The following is a 24,591-nucleotide window of genomic DNA, read 5'->3' on the forward strand; positions in this document are numbered from 1 at the left end:
TACAAAGACAGGAAACCACAAGTCCAAGACCCAAAGCATCTTTTTGGAGCATTTTATTACTTTTTTGACAAATATATATGAAGGTTTTCCTATTAAGGAAACATTCTTTCAAAGATAAGTTTACAGCAAATTCATTCCTGCAAAGAGACAGGAAACAGATATGATGGAGCTAACCATTTCTATTTGTGCCCAGTAAAATGCAAGGGTGCAATTTAATCATTAGAATCAACTGATAACAGTGACACAAAAATCAGTATAGTCATTTCTGATAATGAAAAACAAACAAACCCAAAAAACAAGTATTTTTGAATGCCAATGGGACGTCTTTAAACATCCGTGTTATGATTTGGTGGGGTGAATTATTAGTTTTGCATCAAGGCACACAAGCATTGATAACTGTCAGTGGAGCATCATTTGTTTTCTTGATTTTTTTGCCAAGACACTGGTCCCACTTGGCAGTACAGCTGTACAAACTACAGAATAAAAACAAACCAAAAAAGCATAAGATAGGACATTGCATGATTATAACCAAAGGGAATCTCAAAGAATTCGGATTGATAAATGTACACAGCAATATTGAGTTCAGATCTTGGGACCTCCACCTGTGTCGAGTTCTTCAGTATGGTAGGGGGTGACATCGCACTGACTCTCACTGCTCAAATGTGCTAGCCGCTACAGAGGATGCAGCTCAGCGAGGGATCTCTTTTCCTGTTCACAAAACTCCTGTAAACTCCTCCTTCCCTGCCTGAAGTTGCTCTCCCTCCTTGAAAACGGTAAGATGACCTGAAGTCGGAGGAGAGTTTCAATGTTGCTGAAACTTCTAATGTGTGACGTCTTGAGTGTGTCGAGCACAGTAGTTGGAAGATAGCCTGCCAGAGGATCCAGCCATTTCTCCTTCCATGACTTAATCTCAGAGTGAAGGGAGGCCTGATCTGGCAGGTCCTCCTTGTACAGGCGGAACACAAGACCACTAAGAATGCTGGTTTCTACTTTGGACATTGCGTAAGGCACAATCTCCAGACACCTTAAGGTATCCAACACCTTTTCTGCAAAGAGGTCATCGATTTCTGCTATTGAATGCTCTACAATTTTCATGCTTAAAGATTCTTTGTAAAACTCGCTCAACGGCTCGAGGAGCGCTGAATGCAACATCGTAACGTGGAGTTTAGACGCCAGGGCAACAGCTTCCTCAAACCACACTTTGTGATGGCTGTCAAGATCACTCTTCAGTTTACTGAGGGATGCTTTGACATCAGGCAAGTTGTTCACGGCGAGCAACATATCTAAGGGTTTGCCCTGAAGCGACTGGCTTAGCTTTTTTGTAACAACCAAGACGTTCTTCTGCACCACCGTTGACAGAATGAACTCAAAGTTTCTGATTGTGTCAAAGAACTGAGATGCTTGTTGCTGGTTTGAAGTACTGCCCTCCACTTTCAGCTCATTCAAGCACAGCATGATTGCTTCTAGGATATCTACAATCACCTCGTGCATGTCGTGACTCTTCTCCCAGTTCTTCATGAGCCTGTCCCTCAACTCGTTGCCCTTTCCCTCATCGCGCCGGAACACTTGAATGATCACGTCTTCCAGCTTGTTCTGGCGTTTCGCGTCTTCTGTGAGCCAATGCAACAGCTTACCGATGAGAACCGCTCCATCGGCTGCCTCTTCGGCAGGACAAGACCTAGCGAGCCACACGTTGAGAGACAAAGCAGAGCTGACAGTTCTAATGGCATGCGGGTATTTCTTAGCTATCGCTAAACTTACAGCCCTCATCTGAGCTCCCACTTCACCAACACTCAGCGAGGCCTGACCTCTACAGTACTCCATGTTGAGCCCCCACTTCTCCGACAGGGCGTTTTCGATAGCATTCGCAAGGGTGGCTGGGTCTTCGCTAAAGGGGATAAAGGCCAGCGTTTCCTCACACTGGATGTCCTCTTTGTTCAAGTACCTGATGCACAACGGGACATAGAGCTCACCATCAATTGCAACTGATTGCTCAGTTATAACTGTGAAGAACTGAGAGTCCCAGAGTTCCTTGAGGATTTCTTCACGTAGCTGGGGTTCGTAGAAGGACACGGCTGTTCTCGGTCCTGGAACCATCTCCGGTATCACGTCATCCTCGGCGGATTTCACCTCACCGTCTTTGGCTTTCTCTGCTACACTGGAGCCATCTGACTCTGTTGGGGCTGCTGGTTTTCTTTCAATGGCGGCTATTTAAAAGATAACAAATGTATTCAAATATTAATTAACACACACACACAAATTTCTACTCTTGGTGTCTGTTAGAACTACTCTACCGATATTTTGTTGCCAATAAAGCACTTACCGCTGTCCAGCCTGTGTTTTTGCAGAAATTCCATTACCTGAAAATAAATGTACAACCATGTGAGTTGTTTGTTGTTTGCAGTTTGTTTGTTTGACTAATGCAGCTATGGCTGCATTAGTCGTTTGAGCTATAAAATAGCAGCTTTTTCCAAACTGGCAAAGAGTCTTGACTTGAACACTTGGTGGGATGAATTAACGGCAGAGCTAGTTAATCAAAATGAAGAGTGTATTAAAGTTACCTGGGACAGGCATGGGCTGCTCTCTGGATCAACCTCCACGCACTTCTCAATGACCTCTGGCAGCCTCGTTAGTGTTGTGCAGTGAGAGAGGAGCATCACATGATCTGTTTTGCTTCCTTTGCATACAGTGTTTCTCAACAGGTCCCTCATTGAATTCAGGGTGGTCTTCATCAGATCACACTCCATACTGACACTAGGCAGGACAGCTACTAGCCTAAGCAGTAAGGTAACAGTTGGATGGCTCTTGGACTCGGGGTGGACTAGCGTTTCAGCGATGGATGTTGGAAGAGCAACATCTTGGTAGTTCTCCCTCCACATGGCTGCCCAGGTGTTGAGCTCTTGTTCGGCAACTTCGGGCTCGGGTAGATCTGTAAGGTAGAGACTGAAAGGCTTGTATGTGGACTCGGACAATACAGGCTGTGGATTGCAAGAAGGCAGCAACGACAGGACTGACAGAGCCTTTAGGTGGCTGTCTGAGAAGCTGTACTTCATTTCATCAATTAGACTTTGCAGAAGAGGGATGCTGAGATTTTCTCTGTAATATATTTCCGGTGATTCATAGCTGTTGGCTTCCTCTGAGAAGCACACTTGCTCCGGAGCGACCCTGGTCGCCAGCTGGAATGCTTGCTCAAACCAAGTGGAGTGCATAGCGCTAACATTTTCTAACATTTTGTTGAGAATCTCTATGACGGAGGGGATTTTTTCCACTTCACAGAGAATATCAGCAGGGTTTCCACAGCGAAAAACAGTGCTACAGTTACGAAGAGGAGCGCACGCGTTCTTCAGTATTACAAGGGTGACGATGTAATCCATATTTCTCAGAGCAGTAGACAAAACTTGCGCATGCATTGATTTGGCACCTGTGGCAGTAGAGCTCACAGCGTCTAGGCAGCTAAGAACACCCTCTAATGTGTCAGCGAGTATGTCAAAGAAGTCCTCCCTCTTTTTCCACCTCGAACAACAGGTTTCTGGAATTTCCTCCAGGGCCTCCCTCGGCATATTTAAAAGCCCGTCGATAGCCTGTGCCAACTGTCTTTCCAAACTCGGAGACTCGTCAAAGAACAGCAGCAGGTCTTCTGTAACATCCAGCATTTTTGCAACCGATGAGCAAGGCACACTTCTCGCCAGCCAATGGGCAAGGCCACAAGACTCACTGGGTGTCACAACACAAAGCGGGTAGCTCCTGAGGAATTCCAAAGACATTTTCTTCAAGCTTTGATAACCTGGGCCCAGCTGCATGAATGCCTGCCCCCGGCACTGCGACATAGGCAAGCTCCAGTCTTCCGTGAGAATCTTTGCGAGGTTGTTCGCTTGTCTATCAACATGGCAGTTTTCATCGAACGGCAGAAAGCCCAGGAGCTCGACTTTTGGAGCCGACTCTCCAACGTACCTCACAAAAACAGGTAGATGGGTCTTGTCACCAATTTTAACAGCCTTGTCTGTGATGAGCGAGAAGAAAGGAGACTCCTGTATTTCTTTCAGTATGACGTCTCTGATTCCATTCATGAGGAGCTTCACCATTTCGTCACTGCCTATAGAAGATGTGTTTTTTCCCTCACATCCAAACCAGTGACACATCCTTAATTCCTGGACAAAAAGTTCTTGGTCTTCTTCTGAGAGCTCACAAAGAGTGCTATTCTTTTTCCCCAGTAGTGCAGCCAGCCGGAAAAGTGTTGCCAGACTCTGACGATTATCACCTTTGCTCCCATTCTCATCTGCCAGTTTCAGCTCGGGCTCCTCCATCTTGTCTGGAGATTGGGGGATTTGGAGCTCCTCAGCCTCCACCTTTATGTATTCAACTAATAAACGAGAAAAAAACAACAACACAGTGACTTTGACAAGTATTAGAAACATGGCAAAAAAAAAACATAATGTCTCACAGCAACCGTACCTTCCATATTATTTTCAGTGTTCTTGTTGAAGCTCTTGGATTCCTTATCCTGTAAGAATACCGAGGTATATTATTCCAGTGTTCATTAAAGAAACCCAAAATAAAACAAACTCTATTAAAAAAACAGAAGCACATACCAGACAGATACCCTCCAAGGCTTGTGGCGTAACCTTCAAACACTGGGTCACCATGCGGTCCAAGTCTCTGCTGAAGTCCGTGCCCACCTGCAGCAGAGCCAAGCACGGCGACCTATCTTTGGGATTCGTATCCCTCAGGTACTCTTGGAACTTCTTGTGGCGCATTACAACGCCGCAGTCCTCCAGCGCTGTGCTGGGCAGCACCGACATAATCCTCAGCAGTGTGTTGATGTTCCCAAAGTACTGCATGAGCGGCAGGCGTAACGTGTGAAATATGGAGCTCGGGATGGTCACGGACGCCACTTTGGTCTTCCACGTCACTCTCCAACAGCACAGCTCGGTGAAGAAGTTGTCAGCGTCGGGCAGATCGCTGCTGTAGAGGGGCGGCTTTGATTTCAAGCTCTCAAACACGTAACTCACTGTGACCGAGCACGGGACCAGGGACAGGAAGTTCAGAGCTTCTTTGTGGTCTTCTGAGAAATGATCCTTCACAGTATTGATCAGGTTGTCTACCAGTGGCACGCTTAGGCCATCTTTATAATAACCGACCGGCTTTATCATGCTGTCCCGTGGTAAAGAGTTCTCAGGCACTTCAATCTGCACTCTCAGACTCTGTGCCATCGCACAGGCCTCGTCGAACCAGTTCTGGTGAAACACCTTCATGTTTGTTTTCACTCGGTTCAGAGTGGCCACAATACCGCTGATCTGACAAAGCTGGGATGCAGCAGTGAACTGGTCCTTCTGGATACCAGCACTCAGCTCTCTGGTAAAAGAGGACGCGTTCTTCAGCACCACCATGGCGATGATGAAATCAAACTCCATGACCTTGTGGAGAAGTGCTCCAGCTAGTTCCGATACAGACGCTTTCCATCTCTGTGGGTTGTTTTTGACTTTCTCCAGACATTCGACCAGAGGCTCCAGCATCTGCACAAACACCTCGTAAGAGTCGTGCTTCTCTTGCCAACAGGAACAGAACTTGCCCTGCAACTCCTGGACTTTTTCGTAGCTCTCTCTGAGACCAAAGTCTATCACGTGGTCGAGCTGCTTTTCTAGAGCAACGCTACTGCCAAAAAACATCAACACCTCTTCAAATGTATCCAGGGCTCTTTTAACAGCAGGCACTGGGATGGATTTTGACCACCACGTGTTGAAAGAATAGCAGGAGCAGTGTGTGCTTATAGCCAGAGGATACTTCTCTTGCACTTTGCAAGCAAAGGCTTTCAGCTTGTAGGAAACATCACCAGAGCCCAGGTACGCTTGACCTCTGCAATTTTTCAAATCGAGATGCCACTCCATGGTGACTATTCCCATAAGACGCTGTACCATGACATCGCATTCCAGATCCGCCTCGAGGAATCCCATCAGCTCTAAGCGCATGACATCGAAACTGTCCACAAACCGCAGAAAGAGCGGAAGATAGTCTCTCTCGCCCAGCTTCACAACGCGGTCAATAAACAAGGAAAAGAACGAGCTCCCCACCTCCATGATGATTCCCTCCCTGACAACGTTCTCGCACACACTGAGAACTTCTTTCATTTCAGACTTGGTCACGTACTCGACTTCTCCATCCTGAGGAGGACAGGCGTCACCGTGGAGCCTGCTTTGGCTGCTGTATGCAGAGGTCACTGCAGCCTGTAGCGCCGACTTCAGAGCTTCTCTGTCGGTTTCTGCACATTTCATCTCCACAAGCCTGTCTGGATCCATCTCCAGGTTTATGAGCTGCAGTTCTTCCTCAGTGTCCTTCTCTGCGTGGTTTCCAAAGGAAGTCACTGAAACAACAGGAACAATGTTTCTGATTTGATTTTGAAAATTTGAATTTGAAATATAAATGAATGTAATCGGAGTAAAGTTTTACACTTCAACCTCATTGAGTTAGTTTGGAGTTAGGGCTGTGCGATATGACCTAATTTTTTACATCCTGATATAAGACATTTATCGTCCCAACGACGATAAATAATCACAAATTTTTTTATTTTTTTTACACTCGACTTGCATGAAGTGTTTTCAGCTGGGCGTCATGTACCTGGCGTCGAGCATACAAACTTATGTCTGAAAAAGCATAGTTTTAACAGCCATTTTCTTTGTGAGTCTTTATTACACGGCGTGCTGCGGGGAAAAAGCGTGCTCTAACGTTTGAGTCTGAGGTTATCTGGAGCACCTGACGGCTCTTTTTTTTGCTTCTCGTCCGTAAACTCTCTCCACACTCTTTCACGTGATTCCTGCATAGGTGGTTGAAGAGGTTTGCTGTGTTTGAGTCTGAGGTGGGGGCCGGCTTCCTGCATAATTTGCAGAGTACAGTTTTCTGGTCCGTGTCAGACTTTTCATAACCAACCCATGTCCGTGCTACAGAGGCAGCCCCTCGTTTAGGAATAAGGTCCTAGTTTGTTTTGACTGGTTTTTCCGTTTGTCATCATTTTAGTTTATTTTGAAAAGACTCAACAGGATCTTCAGCTTTATTGTGAAAGGTTTATGTGGAAAATAAACAAGGGGACGGCAGAGCCACACGCTGGGTTTATCGTCGTTGTTGCTAACGACAACACATAAAAACAGTCGCTTGTCCGTCCGTAGTGTGGTTATTTTAAATATAAGAGAAAGAGAGAACTTTAAGAAATTAATATAGCTGCTGCAGTGACCATCAAAACGATAAAATATTGCCATAAATAGTTTATTTTGTGACACCATGAAACAAACGATAGCGTGATATGAAACGATGTTTTTATATCGTCATCAGATACATATCATCATATCGAACAGGCCTATTTGGAGTCACCAAAGTTAAATAGCAAACAGTTGATTTAATGTGGTTAATTTGTTTTATTACATAATGAGATTACTCTATACTCTAAACCAGCAACCTTTCTTTGTGCTACGGACCAGTTTAATGTCGGTCAATATTTTCACGGACCGGCCTTTAAGGTGTCGCGGATAAATACAACAAAATAAAATGATACAACAAGACAAAAACGCTGGTATTTTGTAAATATAATAATAAATGCGAATTCAGTGTGTAATTGTGTAACTTTATTAGCAGCGCCCTCCTGAAATGCACCAACAACACTGAGAGTAACGTCCTCCTCTCTGCCCCTTAATGCTCTCTGGACGCTATGGTAACGTGTAAATATTTCTTAAATAAGACAACTACACCAGGGGAAAAGACCCAGGGAAAGCGAGTTAATGATAAAAACCCTGAAAACCATAAATTTCACACCTGAGCCACAACTCTCGCAGCCCGGTACCGGTCCGTGACCCGGTGGTTAGGGACCGCTTCTCTAAATGATGGTGTGCATATTTGGCTTACATTGTTGAGTCAGTGACTCGTGTACGTTGCAGTAGTTTCTTGGAGGAGGCCGAGCATGGAGCTGGTTCAAGTGCAGAGGCCAACCATGCTGACCGTATTTTGTTGTGAATAAAGTTCTGTTTAGTTGACTTCTGTTACAGGACCACTTACTTACTTACATTGTGCACAATGAGCACTTTTCCTATATACAGCTGCATTTAACTATATTCAATGGCTGATAAATAATGTGTGAACAACAAGCAGAAAATTATTTCATGATTTGCTTTTTCATAATCTCACCTTGTGGAGGCTTCTCTTTTGTATCATCATCCTGTAACACAAACAGGCACCAATGTGACGTCATGTCAGGATAAATAAACGATCACCACTGATTAAAGTCAGATATGAAATTTGCTCAGCTTATCAACTCACCATTTTCAGCATCAGTAGGATGTCTGGGTGCTTCTGGACATACGAATCCACCATTTGTTCAACACTGAAGTGCACGTCCTGGTTAACGTAGACGTACGCCATGCTGCACTGTCTTTGATCATCTGGCGTGGCTGTCAGGTACGAGTGGCAGCGCTCCAGCACCATGTGGTATTGACCATACACGTCTGCCTCCGCGTTTACGCAGGGAACAGTTCCCAAGACCCTCAGCAAGCTCTGCACGTTCGGGTAAAATCCGATATCTGGAATCTTGAGGGTAGCAAAGACCGTGGTTGGAAGAATCCTGCGCTTGCTCGCGTGCCTCCACTTCACTTCCCAGCAGCCGAGCTCTTCGTAGAACGTGTCGGGCCGCGCGAGGTTGTTCAAGTTGGCGTCTGCTACTTTATCCCTGCGGATGCTGAAATTATGGTCGGCCATGTAAGACGGCACCAACGAGAGCCATCTGAGAATCCTCACCATCTCTGTGCTGAACACTCTCTTCACCTCTGCGACGAGGTACTGCAAGATGGGCCGGCTCAGAGTTTCTCTGTAAAAGTCTTCCAGCGGCGTCTCGGTGGCGTCCCCTTGAACCATCTCCGGTTTGGTGACCTCCACTCCCAGCTTCTTCGCTCGACCGACTGCGTCTGAAAACCATTTCCTGTGGAATATTGCAAGCTCTTGTTGGTATTTGCTTACCAACTTTAAGGCATTGGAAATTGTGTACTGCAAAGTACTGCTGATGCTAATTATTCCCCTGAGACTTGAGTTGAGTATGCTCACACAGCAGAGGGTGTTCTTCAGAACAACGAGTGTCATAATGAAATTGAAATTCTTCAAAATGGGCTTGAGCTTGGCCATCTGCTCAGCAGTGTCTTCATCTACCTTTGAAATGGCCTCATTGATGCAGTTCAGGAATGGCTCAAGAATATCTAGCATGGTCTGGAAGCCATCAGTGCCGTATTCCCAGTTCCCACTAATAGCTGCCTTGATCCTGTCCACTTCCCCTTTTATGTGCCCGTATGTCATCTGGATCTTTCCCTCCAGTCGCTTGCACAGCTCTGGTGTTCTCCTGAGTAACGAGGCCACTTCCTCTACAGTGTCTGCAACCGTCTGGATGGAGGGCACGGGCATGCAGCGAATGATCCATATGTTGAAAGCGTACGGGTCGCTTGGCGACAGCACGACTTGTGGAAACTCCTGCAGAATTCGGCAAGTGAGATCTCGCATTTTCTGACACATGCTACCTGTAACGAGATAAGTGAGTCCTCTGCAGTGCTCCATTCTGAGCCCCCACTTGTTTCGCAGCTCAGACAGGAGCATGTAAAACAGATTCTCTCCATCCATGTCGCACGGCAAGAACCCGACGAGGTGCTTTTGTGGAAACCCAGCTACTGTGACGGACCTGATGAACACCGGGATCTGCTCCTTTCCTTCTATCTTGGTCACATCCTGAAGCAGAATGGAGAAGAACCTTGCCAGCCTGAGGCTGTTCTGGATCTCCTCTCGCATCAGACCTTCGCTGAACTGCAGGATCTCTTTCTTGTCGATCTTTTCCAAACAGACCTGACTGAGCGCCCGCTGACCCCTCGCGCCTCCGATCGGCTCGTCGGCATTGATGTTTGCACCGTTGATGCTGAATCCCGTCAATGCCAGGATTTCCTTAAAGTAGACTTTCAGAGTCTCTTTTGCTTTGGAGGTGGCTGCATCCTCTTGGGTTTGGTTTTCTTTTTGCAGTTCACTTGCTGCGCTGTTCTCTCCACATCCGCTCTCTTCTTTCGTCTCCTCCGTTACTTCTGCGGCTGTGTTTTCTTAAGCATGAGAAGACATACTGATTTCAAAAACACTTATTCAGTCCGTCAGCGTTTACAACACGAGCACATTCGTTAAAATACACGAAAAAATGAATCGAAGCAGTTACTGTACCTTTTGTCTTTTTCACAGCAGTATCATCCTCTTCTGACTAGTTTGGTGAAATGGATAATTAAACATTTTTAGGATGTTAATGTTTGATTTAAAAAACATTCCAACAAGAGCAATTCAAAGACCTGGACAGACACTTACAGGATCTCTGGCTCGCTTCCTGCTGTAGGTCGACTGATTGTTCGCAGGCCTTGTGACGTCAAATATTGTTGGAACAGCATCTTCCTTTAACACACAACTGGATGAACTCTGACAAAACAAACATGCACACAAACAAAAATATGAAGCATCACACTGATGCATTTCTCTACTATCAAAATGTCAATACAGGGGATTATAACAAAGAAATCAAAATGATCTGACATTTGTAAACAAAGCAGATTTTTGCACTTATAGTTTGAGTGGTGTTGATAAAACTGAAGAATCTTTTATAGTTTTATTAAGTTGCATTATGCTGATTGCACAGATGTGCTTGCAAAAAAGCACTTGTGTTTGACATCAATAAGCTGCACAAACATGGGGATTTTTAATCTCCTGTTGTATGATATCAGGCTGCCCACGTGTACCTAATGAACTGGAATTCTCTACTAGCACCTACTCGCCCCACACCGAGTGTCACCTCAGTGTGGGTGGGGCTGAAAGCCCTGTGACATCATTTGCATACTACATCCTTACAATCCCTCTGGATTCTGTCGGTGGCACAAAAACCTCTGCTTGCTTGGAACCCCGGCTGTGTAGGTACTAAAACAGTACCCGGTACCAGGTTCTACCACCTAATGGAAAAGTCTAAAAACCGAGTAGGTGTTACTGCAAAAGAGCCTTTTGTTTAGTTCGTTGATCTTAACTGAGAGCAATGAGCAGCAGACCCGCTTCTCACCTGGTGAGAGATCATAGACGGCTCAAAGTGCTTTGCACAAAGTCTGTAAAGTTTATGCAGCTGTTCAGGAGGTTCTGAAGCCAAATCTGGACGAAGACAGTTCTCCAACCATTGGTTGCAGCTGCAAAACACAAGAGGACAAAGGTGTCAGTTGTTGGAGGCACAAACAAATACAGAGTAAAACGGACACCAGCGAAACACCGAGCAGAAACAAAAAACCCATAAAAGCCCCCAAACATCATTTGGGTTCTCAAAGCATTGAAATGTCTTAGGATGTACTTAATTATGCGCTGTATCCAAGCACGGCCGTCACCCACCCAACTCCCCTGATGAACTTCACTCACAGTGAGCATAATGAACAGTTTGTCACAGCGCCCAAACCCGCCTCTCTCTCTCTCACACACACACACGTATTTGGAAAGCTCTCTTAAGGGGCACAATGAGGTTCATGATTTTATGCATTGTGGTTTAACTGAGGCCATTTCTGGAAGCAGTGGCACACACCCACACACACGTCGCATAGATTAATGAATTACTTAACGCAGGACAGCAGCTGCTGAAGAGCATTTGGAGTGTAGTGTTTGGGCGCTGTTCCCGTGCTATGCTCAGGCTCACCTAGCTGCTAGGTGATCACAAATAAACTGGGGTCCACCTTGTAGATGTGGCACAGTTCAGATCACCTGGCCTAAGCAGCTCCTGTTTACTTTCACTTCAACGCTGTTCACTGTGAAGCAGAACTATGACTGCACTGCTTGTGTTTTTATGAACACTGAAACTTACAGCCAATGCAGTTTTATTCTTTATTTCTTCAGAGCGCATAATTGCACTTTGCCTCACTGGTGGCACTACTGGAACAAATTAAATGAATTAAGTGTGAATGACTGCCGTGGCTGATTCACATGCGCTCGTTTCCCTCTGACACAGCCTTATTATTATTCATCTCTACTAAATTGCTTTAGTAGTGCATTATTAGCTGTTTTGACATCAGATGGGCGCTTATTTACACTTAAGCCAAAGCTGAAGGCAAACTCCTTTAAATATGTCTTAGACCTCATGATCTGCTAGTAGGCAGTATTTCCTCTGGCATGGAGGACTTCCTGTCCACAGACACTGTACCTTGATTCAGTCAGCTAGCGTGCATCTGTCACTCAGCCACAGTCCTTATTAATTCTCGAATTTATTTGTAAGTCGGTCAACAGAGCCAGTTATGATTCACGACAACAAAAAGCTAAAAGGACGGACGAGATAACTATTAATTCACAGGGCGATCACGTGGACACTGCTTAAATATTGTAATATTTATACGCTACACAATGAGCTGCGATGGAAAATTACTATGGAAGTGCGCAGCTTTGTGAGCAACAACCAAAACACCACCAAAAGCATTATTAATTACAGGTGTTTTAATTGTGCTAAGCTAACGCGAGTCATTCTCATATTGCCGCACCGCTGGGATGGTAAGTGCTGTGCACTGATGGTGATTTAAATAGAGCACAAAAAAAAGTTTTTAACTAAGGCTTCTCAGCGTGTGTGAAATGACTGAACTTAAAGGAAATTCCCAAAAGGCCGTTTTTCACGTCGGTGTCCGTTTCTGAGGCTGAACGAGTGACCGGAGTGTTATTTCACACGGACTTTTCTTTCAGGAGTAACGTTAAGTCTGCGCCATTTTCCACCGAGTTGTGTCACTATTAGCCAACATGATGTTAGGCTAACGCCAGTGCTAACAGCCTGTAGCCAACACATTTATTCTGCATGCTCAGCGACTCGTTTCTCTAGCTGCATCTCAATGAAATAAGCATAAGTCTTACCGCTCCGGATCCAATGGAAAGCTAAAAAGTGGAGTGGTCTTTTCGGATCCCCGCTGCTGGTAATCACAGTTCGCTGCGGCGCAGCAGTCAGTCATTTTGGATTGCAATGAAGCTAGCAAGCAAGTTAGCTAGCTTAGCTGGCGGTTGCAAGCTGGCAAGCCTACTGTGAGCAAACCTGTAGGACAGTCTACAGAGTCATGCCTTGGGCAAAACCTGCAACCAACACAGTTGACTTTCACTGTTATTCTCGCTTATTGCCTCTTTGCCAGACTAAGAACCTACTAATTCCATGCTTTCAAAAGTTGATGCTGCGTGCTGAGCCAAAGTCGCCAAAAGCGTGTTATCCCATCAACCAGGAACTGAGTGCTGCAATAAAAATATTCACCAGCAGAGGGCAGAATACCATGACCAAAGAGCCTTATTGTCAAGATGACTTACTCCCTATTCTGATGTAGCCTGAAAATGCGCGCAGGAATTAAATAAAAGTAAGGTTTGTTTTGTTGGGTTATACAAATAAACGAGGTTTAAATTCACAACTTTTGGCATGGCGTCGTTAAAATCCTCCGTATGCATCAGCTACTGGTACAGTTCAATAAAATGGCATTACACAAACATCAAGCACAGGTGTCGTACTTTTCTTGTTCTAACTGAACACTCTTTGAATTTGACTTGGCGCTTCCTTTTCTTTGAGCACATTTGATTGTTTCTTTCATTTCAGTGAAATACCTCCTGTCTGTGAAACGCCAGACAATTCATTAAATAAAATGTGGAAATAAATCATTTATGAATAGTTTTCCAAAATAAGAATTAATACAAATTTGACATATCTAATAATTTACATTTTTAATTACTCAATTGTTTCTGTGCTGCATCATGAATTAATTCTATCCTTCGACCTTAGCCATCAAAGTAATCAGCCTTTGAATTGGCCGGGAGTTGTTTTTTTTCAGTCGGCGTTTGTCAGTTTAAAGTGCAGAGTTTGTCCTTGCATGCTCGCTAGTTCCTCTTTGGCAAGTACACTCAAGAGTCCAGACTTCTGAGGACACAGCAGCAGGTTTGATGACTATGGCTCACCTTAAGTATACTTTACTGGCTTTTTACCCTTATAAGTAATATTTACAATGAACATAGCATGTAATTGACCTAATTGTCTTCTTTTAGGTTATATATACAATTCTACAGGCACTCCAGCAAGTTGTTTGGCTATAAAAGAGTCCATCCATCCATCCATTTGCTTCCGCTTACCCTTTTCAGGGTCGCGGGGGGTGCTGGAGCCTAACCCAGCTGTCATAGGGCGAGAGGCGGGGTACACCCTGGACAGGTCGCCAGTCTGTCGCAGGGCCAACACACAGGGACAGACAATCATTCACACTCACTCGCACATTCACACCTAGTGCCTATTTGGATTTTCCAATTAACCTATCCGCCCATAAAAGAGTCACTGATGTTAAATTATTATGGAGTGAACACTGGGTTTTATTTAGAAGAAGGCGATAAAGAACTATGCCAAAATTCTTCTTCTGCTGTTTTAAATGTCCACAGTAAAAGGGGATATGTTCAAGCAAGAAATCACTCGTCTGAATAATTTTATGGCTTTATTTTTTTTAACAAAGAAAATGCATCCAAATTATGGAAACCTGTGTAAGAAAACAAAAACAAAACCTGAACAGCGTTCAGGGCTGCACTCAACGTTCACCAAGCAGCCACGCTGCAGCACAGGAGGCCGTTTTCCTGTAAAGGGAGGGCCGTCATCGGCAAAACAAGATGGTGAACTTGTCATTTTTTCTTCAGTTTCTGGAGCCAGCACAGCGACGCTTGTATGTGTTAGGAAGTATCTAACACCTGTCTCTGCTCCGCTGAGCGTGATTCCCGACTACGACTCCTGCTGCACCTCAAGGTATGTCTTCACGTAGGTATCAGCCAATGAATCCAGATCAAACCTAACATCATAGTTAATGTTCAAAAGAGCAAGGCTTTTGGACTTAAATCTGTCAGGCGTGCTCTCCATGTACATTGTGAAGCGCTTGTATGCCACGTTGCAGTTGTCCTCTAAAGCCAAGGCAGGCAGGACACCGATCAGTCTGAAGACCGCCAGCATGTTTGGGAAGAACTTGACGTCAGCCAGCTGCAGTGTTTCATGGAGACTGGAGGGAAAAGTCTCACCTTTCCCCTTTTTGTTCCATTTAACCCACCAACAGTGCAACTCTGCAGAAAGGGTTCCTGCATTTGGGATGTCATTATTAAATGCCTGCACATTCACCTCTTCGGGCTCTGTGGATTTGTGCTGCTCTATGACAGCAGGGATCAGCGACAGACACCTGAGAAGCTTCAGGTGGTCTTCACAGAAGAGTCGATTCATTTCTCGGATGGTGTGATTCACCACAGGAACAGACAGGTGTTCCTTGTAGTAACTCTCTGGCCGCATGGATCCACATTCTGCCTGATGCTTCCTCAAGAACGACCGAGGAAGCTTCGCTGAAATTTCCATGGTTGCAGCTATGGTAAGAGCCTCATCGTTCCAGAATTCGTGATACACGTCGATGTTGTCAGACACCTCTTTCAGAGAATGCAACACAGCTTTTAAACTGGCTGCAGCTAAATGGGTTTCTGTTGCGTTCCCTTGTATATTTTTCCCAAAGGCTTGGGTGAGCGTCATCACGTTTTTCAGAACAACCAACGCTATCACGAACTCAAAGTCGGTCAGTGCTTTTGAAATCTCTAAAGCGTTTTGTGAGACTTGATCACTCCATTTCATATCTTCATTGTCATGCACGCTGTCTATACAGAGTAGCAGTGCCTCCAGGATATCCACTGCCACTTCAAACGAATCATTTCTTCTGGTCCATCCGGTGCGACAGATCTCTTTCAGTTCGTTGGCTTTCTCCTCGTTGTCAGGGTAGAAAATCGAAATTGCGTTCTCGAGCTCCAGCTGCAGTAACGCTGACTGACCGAAAAAAGACTCAATCTTCTTAAAGGTAAACATGACAAGCTGAACCCCTGACTGAGCCATCCCACTGGCCAGCGACATGTTCAAGGACTGACTGGAGCTCAGTGTGAGCACAGCCCTCGGATGCATCTCCATTAGTTTGGCAGCCAATATTTTTATTTGATTAAAATGCGTCCCTGAGCAGGAGTGAGCTTGTCCTCTACACTTTTCCATATCTAACCCCCATTTGTCAGTCATTTCAGACAGCAGTTTCTCTGCAAGGATATCTCTATCTCCTTCGAAGTTCAAGAATCCGACAAACCTTTCCCTCTGAAAGTTAGACTCGTCCACGTAGCGAACAAAGACAGGGAGCTGCCATTCTCCCGAGATCTTCACTGGATCACCAGTGAGTAAAGAGAAAAAACTGCTTTGTTTAATTTCCTCCACAAGCTTACTGCGGACGAATTTCTCACACACCTCAATCAGCTGATTCAGCTGTTCGGTGGAGCAGCACTCCTTGTTGTCATTGTACCTCTTCTTTAGGACTTCATCTCCACACATGATGCGATTATCTAGCAATGCCTGAAAGCTGCTGGACCCAAGGCCTTGGTCCTTATTATTGGCAGGCCCCATAGGAGGAATGCTTTGCTCTCCCAGCAGGAGAAGGACTTCAAATAATGACTTCAGATACTCTTTGTATTCTTCTTCCTCTGATAACGTCGGGATGTCTTCCTTAGCTGTTGCTGCTTGAGACTTTTTCATTTCTGAAAAAGAAAAGGAAACGCTTGAAGGAAAACTCAACAACTCCTCTGTAACAAATGAGCCTGTGGGATGTTTATAGTGCCATTTTTCATTAATAAATATCTGTGTGTGTGTTGATGTTTCTACTTACTCTTCCTTCCCTTGCTTTCCATTTCATTGTCTTTGGTCTACCAAAAAAGATATAAAAAAAGAGTTAATATATACCACTTAAAATGCCACTGAGATACAATCATAATATACACATGTGGTCAGAAGTTTACAAACATGCATGATTGTTATGGTAATTTTAGGCCTTTAATAATTCTTTTAAAGTGTCCTTTTCCTAAGATGAATAACAGAGTACTTAACTGACTGCCCAGCTTGAGGAGCTTGTGCTAAATAAAAAGCAGTGCCTGTTATTCAGACACGTTTTTAGCTTTAGTGAAGATAACACCAAACAAAAAGAAGGAAACAAAACACTTGCAGCACAATTATATTACAGAAGTCTCCCAGCTTTAGTAGAGTAAGCTATTCACAGTAGAAACCCAGTGAACTAAAGGAAAGAGAGTGTGCATGTTGATGTGTTGATGATATTGCACTGTGGTGTGGCTAAACAGAGTACGATCAACAGCACAGTGATTCCTGACACACATGAGAATGTCTTCCTTCATGGATAAAAGCAAGGCCCAAAGCCCAGAACTGAACCCTCCTGAATATTTGTGGACTATAGTAGTAAAAAACAGCTCCATGCCAGGAAGCCAACCAGTTCTGCCAAGAGTGATCAAATATTCTACCAGAACTATCCTAGATGCTTGTTAATGACTACCAAAGGCATGTGGTCAAGGTGAAACTTGCTATTTAATCAAATATGTCCAATTTCAAACCTGTGTGAATTAAAGAAAATTCAAAAGAAATTCAAAGTTCTGCACCAAATTCTTGTATTTTCGGAATTCATTACAGATGTATGCTGTAATGAGATGCTTTTTTTTTTTTTAATATGAAATAAAAAACTATACAGAAACATGATATCTCATGTTTCTGTATAGTTTTTTATTTCATATTTATATCCTGTTCATAGCTTGTACTCACTACAGCCTGTACATACTTATAGTTATAGAATATTCACAACATACTTCATACTGTGTACATTATAACATACCATAATAGACCCATTTCTGTAATATACTTACATATCTATATTATTGCTAATATATATTGTAATATATCTATATCACTAAAGCACTTCTGGATGGATGCAAACTGCATTTCGTTGCCCTGTACCTGTGCATGTGCAATGACAATAAAGTTGAATTCTATTCTATTACTACAAGATCCAGATGTTTAATTATGAATAAAGGTATGTGTCCTTTCTCAGCTGTCTTTGTAATGAATATTAAAATCTTTCCTCAATTTTAAAGACATAATGTTAAACATGAATAAAGTCTTCATTTGTGTAATGCTGGTATACATTTTTTGTGATATAAAAAAAGTCATTTTTCGACTTCATTGCTATAACACAGCCATGCGTTTACATTTCATACTGTGCAACCATGAGACAAGCGCAGACATGTCTGAGAGCTGCGTGTCAGCCTCTGTTGATCAGTCACTACAAACAAAGCACATTACTTAAAAACACACCATCATATACAAATGACTCCACCGAGCACTGCTGGAGCACAAGAGAGTTACACTCCATAGGACAGGAAGACCAAAAGGCTCATGGAAACTACTGTTGCAGTTAAATGGTGGACATGCAGGGCTTTAAGCAGCTGGTTAAAAAGCTCAGCCCAAGATACAGCATCCTAATCCCAATATTTTCCAGTTTTATTGTGTTACAATATTGTTCAGGCTCCTGAAGAGTTAGACGTTTACTTTAGTTACTGTTTAAGTGTCACGCAGTTATTTTCTACTTAAAATGTGCAGCAAAAAAACTGCCTACGCTTACATTTGTCACTGGATATACTCCTGTGTCTTTATTATTGCACTATAACGGTGCTGTTGGGGCCGTGTGTCAGTAGACTCACATTACAAATTAGGCAGTCTGTCATAACTGACAGTAGTTCAGTGGAAAAGAAGGATGGAAATATCGTGATATAATTTTGGAGCTGTATTGCTCACTCTTATTGCTCCATACAAGAACTGTTGACTATCTTTTGAACCACGTTGTGTTAAAAATACAGTAGTTATTCATTCTTTTTGGTTTGTATAACATGCAACGGCTACTATTATCTTCACCCCTTATATGCAAACACAAAATGCCTCTCTCACTTTGTGAGAGCACAGAATGACTGCTTTTCCTCTTCCTCTCTTTTTGTGCTGACACACACTAAATGTCACGTGCCCCATGTAACTGCATTTATCTCATTTTGCTTTTGGTAGGCATTTCTGTCACAAATATTCCTCTATTTATCCTCCCATCCACCAAGATGGTTTGCTCGTTTAGTTTTTGGTATGCTCTATATCAAATATATTTTCATGTATATTTATTCTTTTAACTTTGGTGCATTAAAGCCTGAGTATACTGCAAAACCAGAATAGATCATCAATAATTAAAAATGTCTGACTTTATCAGGGATTCGCATCCCTGATGGGAATCCCTGAACACTTCTGATTAATTTAACCCACCGTCGGTTTAGTGCGCTTCGCCTGTCCATTCTGAGGTTGGCTTGACATATCAAAAGCAGTTGGTATGGAATCATCCTTCAGCACTGTACTCTGAGCATCCTGTAACCAAAACGCATACGATGACCTCGTTAATGAGGTAAAACCTGAACTACAACAAAAATAAACTGAAACCCCAATTTATTTTTTCAGATTTTATATAAGGACTGAAAACTCCATTGTTTCTTGTAATACGGACAATTTGGACCAATAGTACTTACACTGTCAATCAAAGACGTTTCAAAATGTTTCCCACAAACTCTGTAGTATCTGTACAGGTGCTCTGGTGATCTGTCAATCAGGTCTTGCCTCTGGCATTTTTCAGCCCACTTCTTGGACCTGAAACAAGGAACCAAACTGTGGACAAACTTCAACAGTACTGTATACTAATTAAACAAGATCCTTTATTGCACATTTGCAGATATTAAAATGATACAGAGACTGACTGAATATACAATGTTGAAAAACAGATTTTTATTGAATTTGGAAACAATTGCTAGGTTGGGTTAGAAGTATAGTGACTGTCTTACAAGAGATGCTTTTACAATGTTTTGAATATGAAAGCTATGAATGCACACAGAAGCTTCAGTGCATATAGATCACACAAGGCAATTTTCAAAAGCTTCCAGTAACAAATTCAACGTTATAGCTTTGTGTATTCTCGAGGAACGATGCAGGAGATCGGCAATTAGTTCTTTATTGTATACTAAGTGAACCAACATGCTCTACACAGGATACTGCACATGATACTTCTTTGTGAGACTATATGTCTCACAAACTATAGAAGCTGCTGGTAGAATTCAGACACTAATTAAAGTTTTACAAGGATTGGCCGGTGAGTTTGAACACCTAACTGCCATTGACTCGTTGATATTTACATTTTTAAAACTTTATTTCCTACCCTGCTTAAATCTTGTAACACTGCTTTTACCAAACTGTTATGACAAACCGTGATCTTCCAGATGTGCTTAGCAATATGCAAAAAAGCAAACCTACGAACATTTTTACTACCAAATGCTTTTGAATAAAAACGGTACTAAACAGTTAAATGCAAAGGTTGCAAAAAGCGTGCCATAGTTTCCTCTATAACAAAGTCTCACTTCTTGCTAGCTTGGGGTTACTGTTTGCGATGCTAACATCAGTTACCTTTCTGCATCATTCGGGAACCGGAAGAGGGGCTGAGGGTCAGATTTGCCACTGGGACAGTTCGGCACAGCGCAGTGATTTTGCATTCTATATATTTTACGAAAGAAACCCTTTTTATAAAAATCGTTTTATTTTCAGAGGGTAGCAAAAGAACTGCTAACGTCAATAGCGGAAGCTTAAAAGAGCTTCCGAGTTGTGCTTTCAAAATAAAATACTTTGGGCTAACTGGGTAATAATTTTATATAATTTTATAAAATACTTTTAGTATTTTTAAGAAAAAGATTTTTGTTCCTTATCAACTCAAAAACTACTGTACTTCTTTACAGTTTTCAAGGCTTTTTTAAAACTACTCTATATTTCTAGCTTACGCACAAAAAAGGTTTATGAATTTAAATAGACCTAATGAAAATGCCTAGAACGCGACACATATAAGCAAACAAATAACAAATGCATGGATAAAATTATAAATTGCCGCCTCGGTATGCAATATATGCCATTATGTGCTCATACGACTTTATTCTGAAGGCTGTTATTGAGTAGCTTGACTTGGAAAATAACGTGCATCAAATGAGCGCGCGTTTCTTTTCTGTCCCATAATCCTCAGCGGTCTTTTCAAACTCTGAAAACATGCCGAGGCATAATCCCAAATGTATCTTGTGTTTGTGCTGAGGCGTGGGATCCGTAATATTAATATATCACACACAGTCATTGACTGTTATGCTTATTTTAAAAAGATAATTAGCTTTTATGTACTTGTGCAGAAAACAAAGTTAAAGGCTTGTGAAGACTGACATAAAAGCACCGCTTAATACAGTAGAGGCTTTCATAAGTCACACTCTCGTGTATTCGTTTGTTCCAACTCTATTTCCTGACAGCTGGTGTTTAACTGTCTCGACTTCTTTTTTTAAGGGCAACATTGGGTGTGTATCGGTCAGCACGGACCGGTATTACAGGAATTTTATTTGGGTTCAAACATTTAAACAGAAGGGGGGATAAAAACCTAAGGGCTGGAAGAATAACGTTATCTGTTGTTCTCGCGCTTAGTTTGGAGATATTTTATTGGTTGGTTTTGGTTTCTCGCGATACAGAGGTGGCCAATTGGAGCGCTGCAGCGCCAAGTCAAATCCTGAAGAAGCAAAACGAGGCGTGTTTTTCCCTCAGATTGAGCTGTGGGGCTGAGGTGGAGGGGTTTCTTGGAAGATTATAACAAAGGGGTAAGTCAGTGTTTCATATATAAGCATTACTTTAGCCCACTATCGGAGACTAACGGCAAATTTTCATTATGTCCAACTTGTATTCTTTAAGGTTATATTAGCTAGCTAACGTTAATTTACGACAGAGTACTGCATATGCGTATTCAACACGTAAAGTGAAGTTTAAGTTCGTCGGTTTTACTAAATTATTGAGTTTCGAGCACTTCGCGTGCAAGATGATGTTAATAACTAATCACGCAGTGTATTCCTTGCTTTGCTCACATTCCAGCATTCCTGACTAATTTAAGCAGTTTTGAGGGGCTACACAATGGAAGTTGCAGTTTCAAGACGGAACCACATCAGTAAGAAAGTAAGCTGACATAACATGACATTTTTTTGAAAGCCCATCTTGAATTTAGAAGATATCATGATGTAATGTTGTTGTTGTTTTTGTAACAGGAAAACAAGGAAAATGCCCAGCCTGCACATGAAAGAAAGTTAATTATAAAAGGAGAGAAAACATCTGTTGTGCCATTCCAACTGAAAAATGGCCCAAAACAGCAGACCCTACCAAAGAGTCAGCCCCTTAGAGCTAAGGCTAAACAAACTGACACTAGGTCAGTGCCTGAGGCCCAGAAACTGGCACCAGCTGCTGTGTCGTTATCAAGGAATGCTCTAGGAATGTATAAAGGAAAGATTGTCCAGTCAAAAATTGGGTCTATTTGGAAGGCAAGTGCAGGTATGATGGATCCTAACCCATCAGCACTGAAAATGGAGAACCAAAGGCCTGGAAAAATGGCAAGAAGAAGGTCCAAATCTGCTGCTGAGATGCAGAGACATGGTACTCAAAAACCTGCACCAGTGAGGTCCAAGTCTGTGTCTGATGGACCTGCTCAGGTTTCCAAGCCTGCTGCCAGCAGTCGTCGTCCTGCTGGATTCTCCTCTGCTCGCCCGCCTGCAAGAATCGTCCCAGCAACACTAACCACTGCTGGCTCTAGAAACACTACTGTGGCTCCCACCAAGGCAGGTGGGACTCACAACCCAAAGACACAGATTTCAGAACCTGACAAGAAGGTCAGCAAGCCTCTTGCCTCAAACACTATCAGTCAATACAGATTTACTATGGAGACTGCAGAAGAGAGAAAGTAAGATGTTCCACACATACATGCGATGTTTGCTATATTACAATTTAAAAAAAAAAAAAAAAAAAAAAAGGTAATTTATTTATGTGCTTTCTACAGAGCAAAACTGGCTGAGTGGCTGGCTTCAAAGGGTAAGGCTCTCAAGAGACCAGCCATGTCGACAGCAAAGCCCTCCAAAACCAACGTTTCTACAAAACCTGTCGTCAAACTTCAATCTCAGCCTGCTGCACGCCACATGCCTGAGCCAAGACTGGAAATGTACAACGCTGACACTGCTGTAGGCACTGTTTCCTGTGGAGATACTCAGAGGGCAGGACCAACAGCATCCAGCCAAACTCCAGTGATCATGAACACTACACTAGACCTAGAAACTTCTGATGGGGATCTGTCTGCTGAGTCACAAGACAGAGTGGATGATGTAAGCAGAAATGGAGCATGGTTTCATCCTCTAATTAGCTCGATTAAAATGTATAATATTGAACATCAAAGATCTCCCTTTGTTTTATAGATTGTTGTGAATCTCTGTGATGCCTTGGAGGCCATGGAAACGCCATCGAGATGTAGCAATGGTAAAATAATCAGCATTATGCAGTTTAAATATCTGATGCCTTTGTTTACATATTTGTCATTTGTGTTGATAAGAACTCACAGGTTTGACAGATAAATGCAACAGTGAAATGGAGGACAGCATAAATGAATGTAAAGCGGAGGAACTGAAGATTGACATGCCTGAGGATGCTGGTAAGCAGGTGAAGGATGAAGCAGAAGAAAGCGATGATCAGAAAGTGGAGCTGGATTATGTAGAAAGTGATGATGACGACGTGATAGAGACGACTCCAGAGATGGAGGATGCATCAGTGATCAAATACAGCGTGAAAACAACGCCATACTTGCAAAGGTGAGCCGGTCAACTTTATCTTAGCAAATCTATTCAGTTGAGTATTTGAGCCACTTCGTTCTTAACTCTTACAAAATGATTCTCTCAACATTTCAGTGTCAGAAAAACAATTGAAGGCGAGGTCGGCACGAGTGCATCCAGGAGAAAGAGCAACATTAATGATCTCAAGTTTCTGACACCTGTGCGCCGCTCCTCCCGCATCCACAACAAATCCAGCCAGCTGCCCAAGATGCTCGTCGATCACGATCCCTGCGTGTCATCGCTGGCTGAGCTGGTGAAGCTGGATGATAATCCTAACGCCTACATCTACAGAAAGAACACTGCACTCGTCGCGGATCTCCCGGACAAGTCCAGCCTCTAAAGAAACCTATATTTGTACTATTTCTAAGGGGGGGTGTATTCAGCAATGCTTGGTACTCAACCTAATTGACACTTTAAAGATGATTTTAATATTGAATTGTCCTAATATGAAATATTTTACTGTATTTATGTTCATGCTGTCCTGCTTTGTTTCCTTGAATACTAACTTTTCTAAAGTTAACACTTTACGACAATTAAACACTTTTCTGAAGTTGTCTTTAAAAAATGAAGTCTTGAGTGCATCTTTTTATAGAACCTATGTAATGAATTGAAACTGTCTTCCATCTATAAAGTGAGCAAGAGTTAAAATTATGATAAGTAACCCTACATTCTGGCAGCTAATTGGCTGTTGTTCACTGATGTCGGACCATCACATTTCAGAGCTTCCAGAGTAGCTCATGGATAATTTGTTCCCTGGCAGAAAATGAGTGGGGAGACTAAATCCAATCATTTTCTTGCTTTCCATATGAACCATTACCTGCTCAAGCGTGGTTGGTCAGCAGTAAACTCTACAAACATTTTTGCTCCTAGCCTACTGTTCAAAGCGTGAGAAACAAGAGGATCGGGCAGCCAACAAAACTGATCCAACTGAATATCAACAGCTGACTACAGCCTACACTGCAT

General features: G+C 43.0%; 3 protein-coding genes across 3 annotated transcripts; 1 reads left to right on the plus strand and 2 right to left on the minus strand.

Annotated features, from left to right (window-relative positions):
* Positions 1 to 27: 27 nt before the first annotated feature.
* Positions 28 to 13,282, minus strand: LOC146565209 (uncharacterized). Its single transcript, XM_085288181.1, has 11 exons — positions 12,901 to 13,282; positions 11,093 to 11,213; positions 10,357 to 10,464; positions 10,219 to 10,255; positions 8,299 to 10,103; positions 8,167 to 8,197; positions 4,590 to 6,358; positions 4,453 to 4,501; positions 2,562 to 4,360; positions 2,324 to 2,360; positions 28 to 2,207 (listed from the first exon to the last, which is right to left on the minus strand). Exons 1-11 carry the CDS (start codon positions 12,993 to 12,995, stop codon positions 673 to 675), a joined length of 7,386 nt encoding a protein of 2,461 aa, XP_085144307.1. The 5' UTR covers positions 12,996 to 13,282; the 3' UTR covers positions 28 to 672.
* Positions 13,283 to 14,481: 1,199 nt separating this feature from the next.
* On the minus strand, positions 14,482 to 20,564 carry thap12a (THAP domain containing 12a). The gene is made up of 5 exons (XM_085288182.1): positions 20,375 to 20,564; positions 19,450 to 19,567; positions 19,193 to 19,291; positions 16,719 to 16,755; positions 14,482 to 16,590 (listed from the first exon to the last, which is right to left on the minus strand). The coding sequence occupies exons 1-5, from the start codon at positions 20,458 to 20,460 to the stop codon at positions 14,774 to 14,776; spliced, it is 2,157 nt and encodes a 718-aa protein (XP_085144308.1). The 5' UTR covers positions 20,461 to 20,564; the 3' UTR covers positions 14,482 to 14,773.
* Positions 20,565 to 21,336: 772 nt separating this feature from the next.
* LOC146565211 (uncharacterized) lies at positions 21,337 to 24,195 on the plus strand. Its single transcript, XM_085288183.1, has 7 exons — positions 21,337 to 21,588; positions 21,857 to 21,937; positions 22,027 to 22,712; positions 22,809 to 23,127; positions 23,218 to 23,278; positions 23,352 to 23,607; positions 23,704 to 24,195. Exons 2-7 carry the CDS (start codon positions 21,896 to 21,898, stop codon positions 23,966 to 23,968), a joined length of 1,629 nt encoding a protein of 542 aa, XP_085144309.1. The 5' UTR covers positions 21,337 to 21,588; positions 21,857 to 21,895; the 3' UTR covers positions 23,969 to 24,195.
* The last annotated feature ends 396 nt before the right edge of the window (positions 24,196 to 24,591 follow it).

The sequence above is a fragment of the Mchenga conophoros genome, linkage group LG10, assembly GCF_057382185.1.
Source record: "Mchenga conophoros isolate Kocher_MC1m ecotype Shallow Benthic linkage group LG10, M_conophoros_male_GT1.1, whole genome shotgun sequence".
Classification (NCBI taxonomy): domain Eukaryota; kingdom Metazoa; phylum Chordata; class Actinopteri; order Cichliformes; family Cichlidae; genus Mchenga; species Mchenga conophoros.

What these genes read in the sequence shown, in the direction of transcription:
- LOC146565209 (XM_085288181.1), bottom strand. Translation starts at nt 12,995, where the DNA reads ATGACTGACTGCTGCGCCGCAGCGAACTGTGATTACCAGCAGCGGGGA. An exon ending in TTTCCATTGGATCCGGAGCG is followed by an intron (nt 11,214 to 12,900) that starts GTAAGACTTATG and finishes TGTGTTTTGCAG; the next exon opens with CTGCAACCAATGGTTGGAGA. An exon ending in GCAGCCCATGCCTGTCCCAG is followed by an intron (nt 2,361 to 2,561) that starts GTAACTTTAATA and finishes ATTTATTTTCAG; the next exon opens with GTAATGGAATTTCTGCAAAA.
- LOC146565211 (XM_085288183.1), top strand. Translation starts at nt 21,896, where the DNA reads ATGGAAGTTGCAGTTTCAAGACGGAACCACATCAGTAAGAAA. An exon ending in GAGACTGCAGAAGAGAGAAA is followed by an intron (nt 22,713 to 22,808) that starts GTAAGATGTTCC and finishes TGCTTTCTACAG; the next exon opens with AGCAAAACTGGCTGAGTGGC. An exon ending in CACAAGACAGAGTGGATGAT is followed by an intron (nt 23,128 to 23,217) that starts GTAAGCAGAAAT and finishes TTTGTTTTATAG; the next exon opens with ATTGTTGTGAATCTCTGTGA.
- thap12a (XM_085288182.1), bottom strand. Translation starts at nt 20,460, where the DNA reads ATGCAAAATCACTGCGCTGTGCCGAACTGTCCCAGTGGCAAATCTGAC. An exon ending in TTCCCGAATGATGCAGAAAG is followed by an intron (nt 19,568 to 20,374) that starts GTAACTGATGTT and finishes TCCTTGTTTCAG; the next exon opens with GTCCAAGAAGTGGGCTGAAA. An exon ending in AAACGTCTTTGATTGACAGT is followed by an intron (nt 19,292 to 19,449) that starts GTAAGTACTATT and finishes TTTTGGTTACAG; the next exon opens with GATGCTCAGAGTACAGTGCT.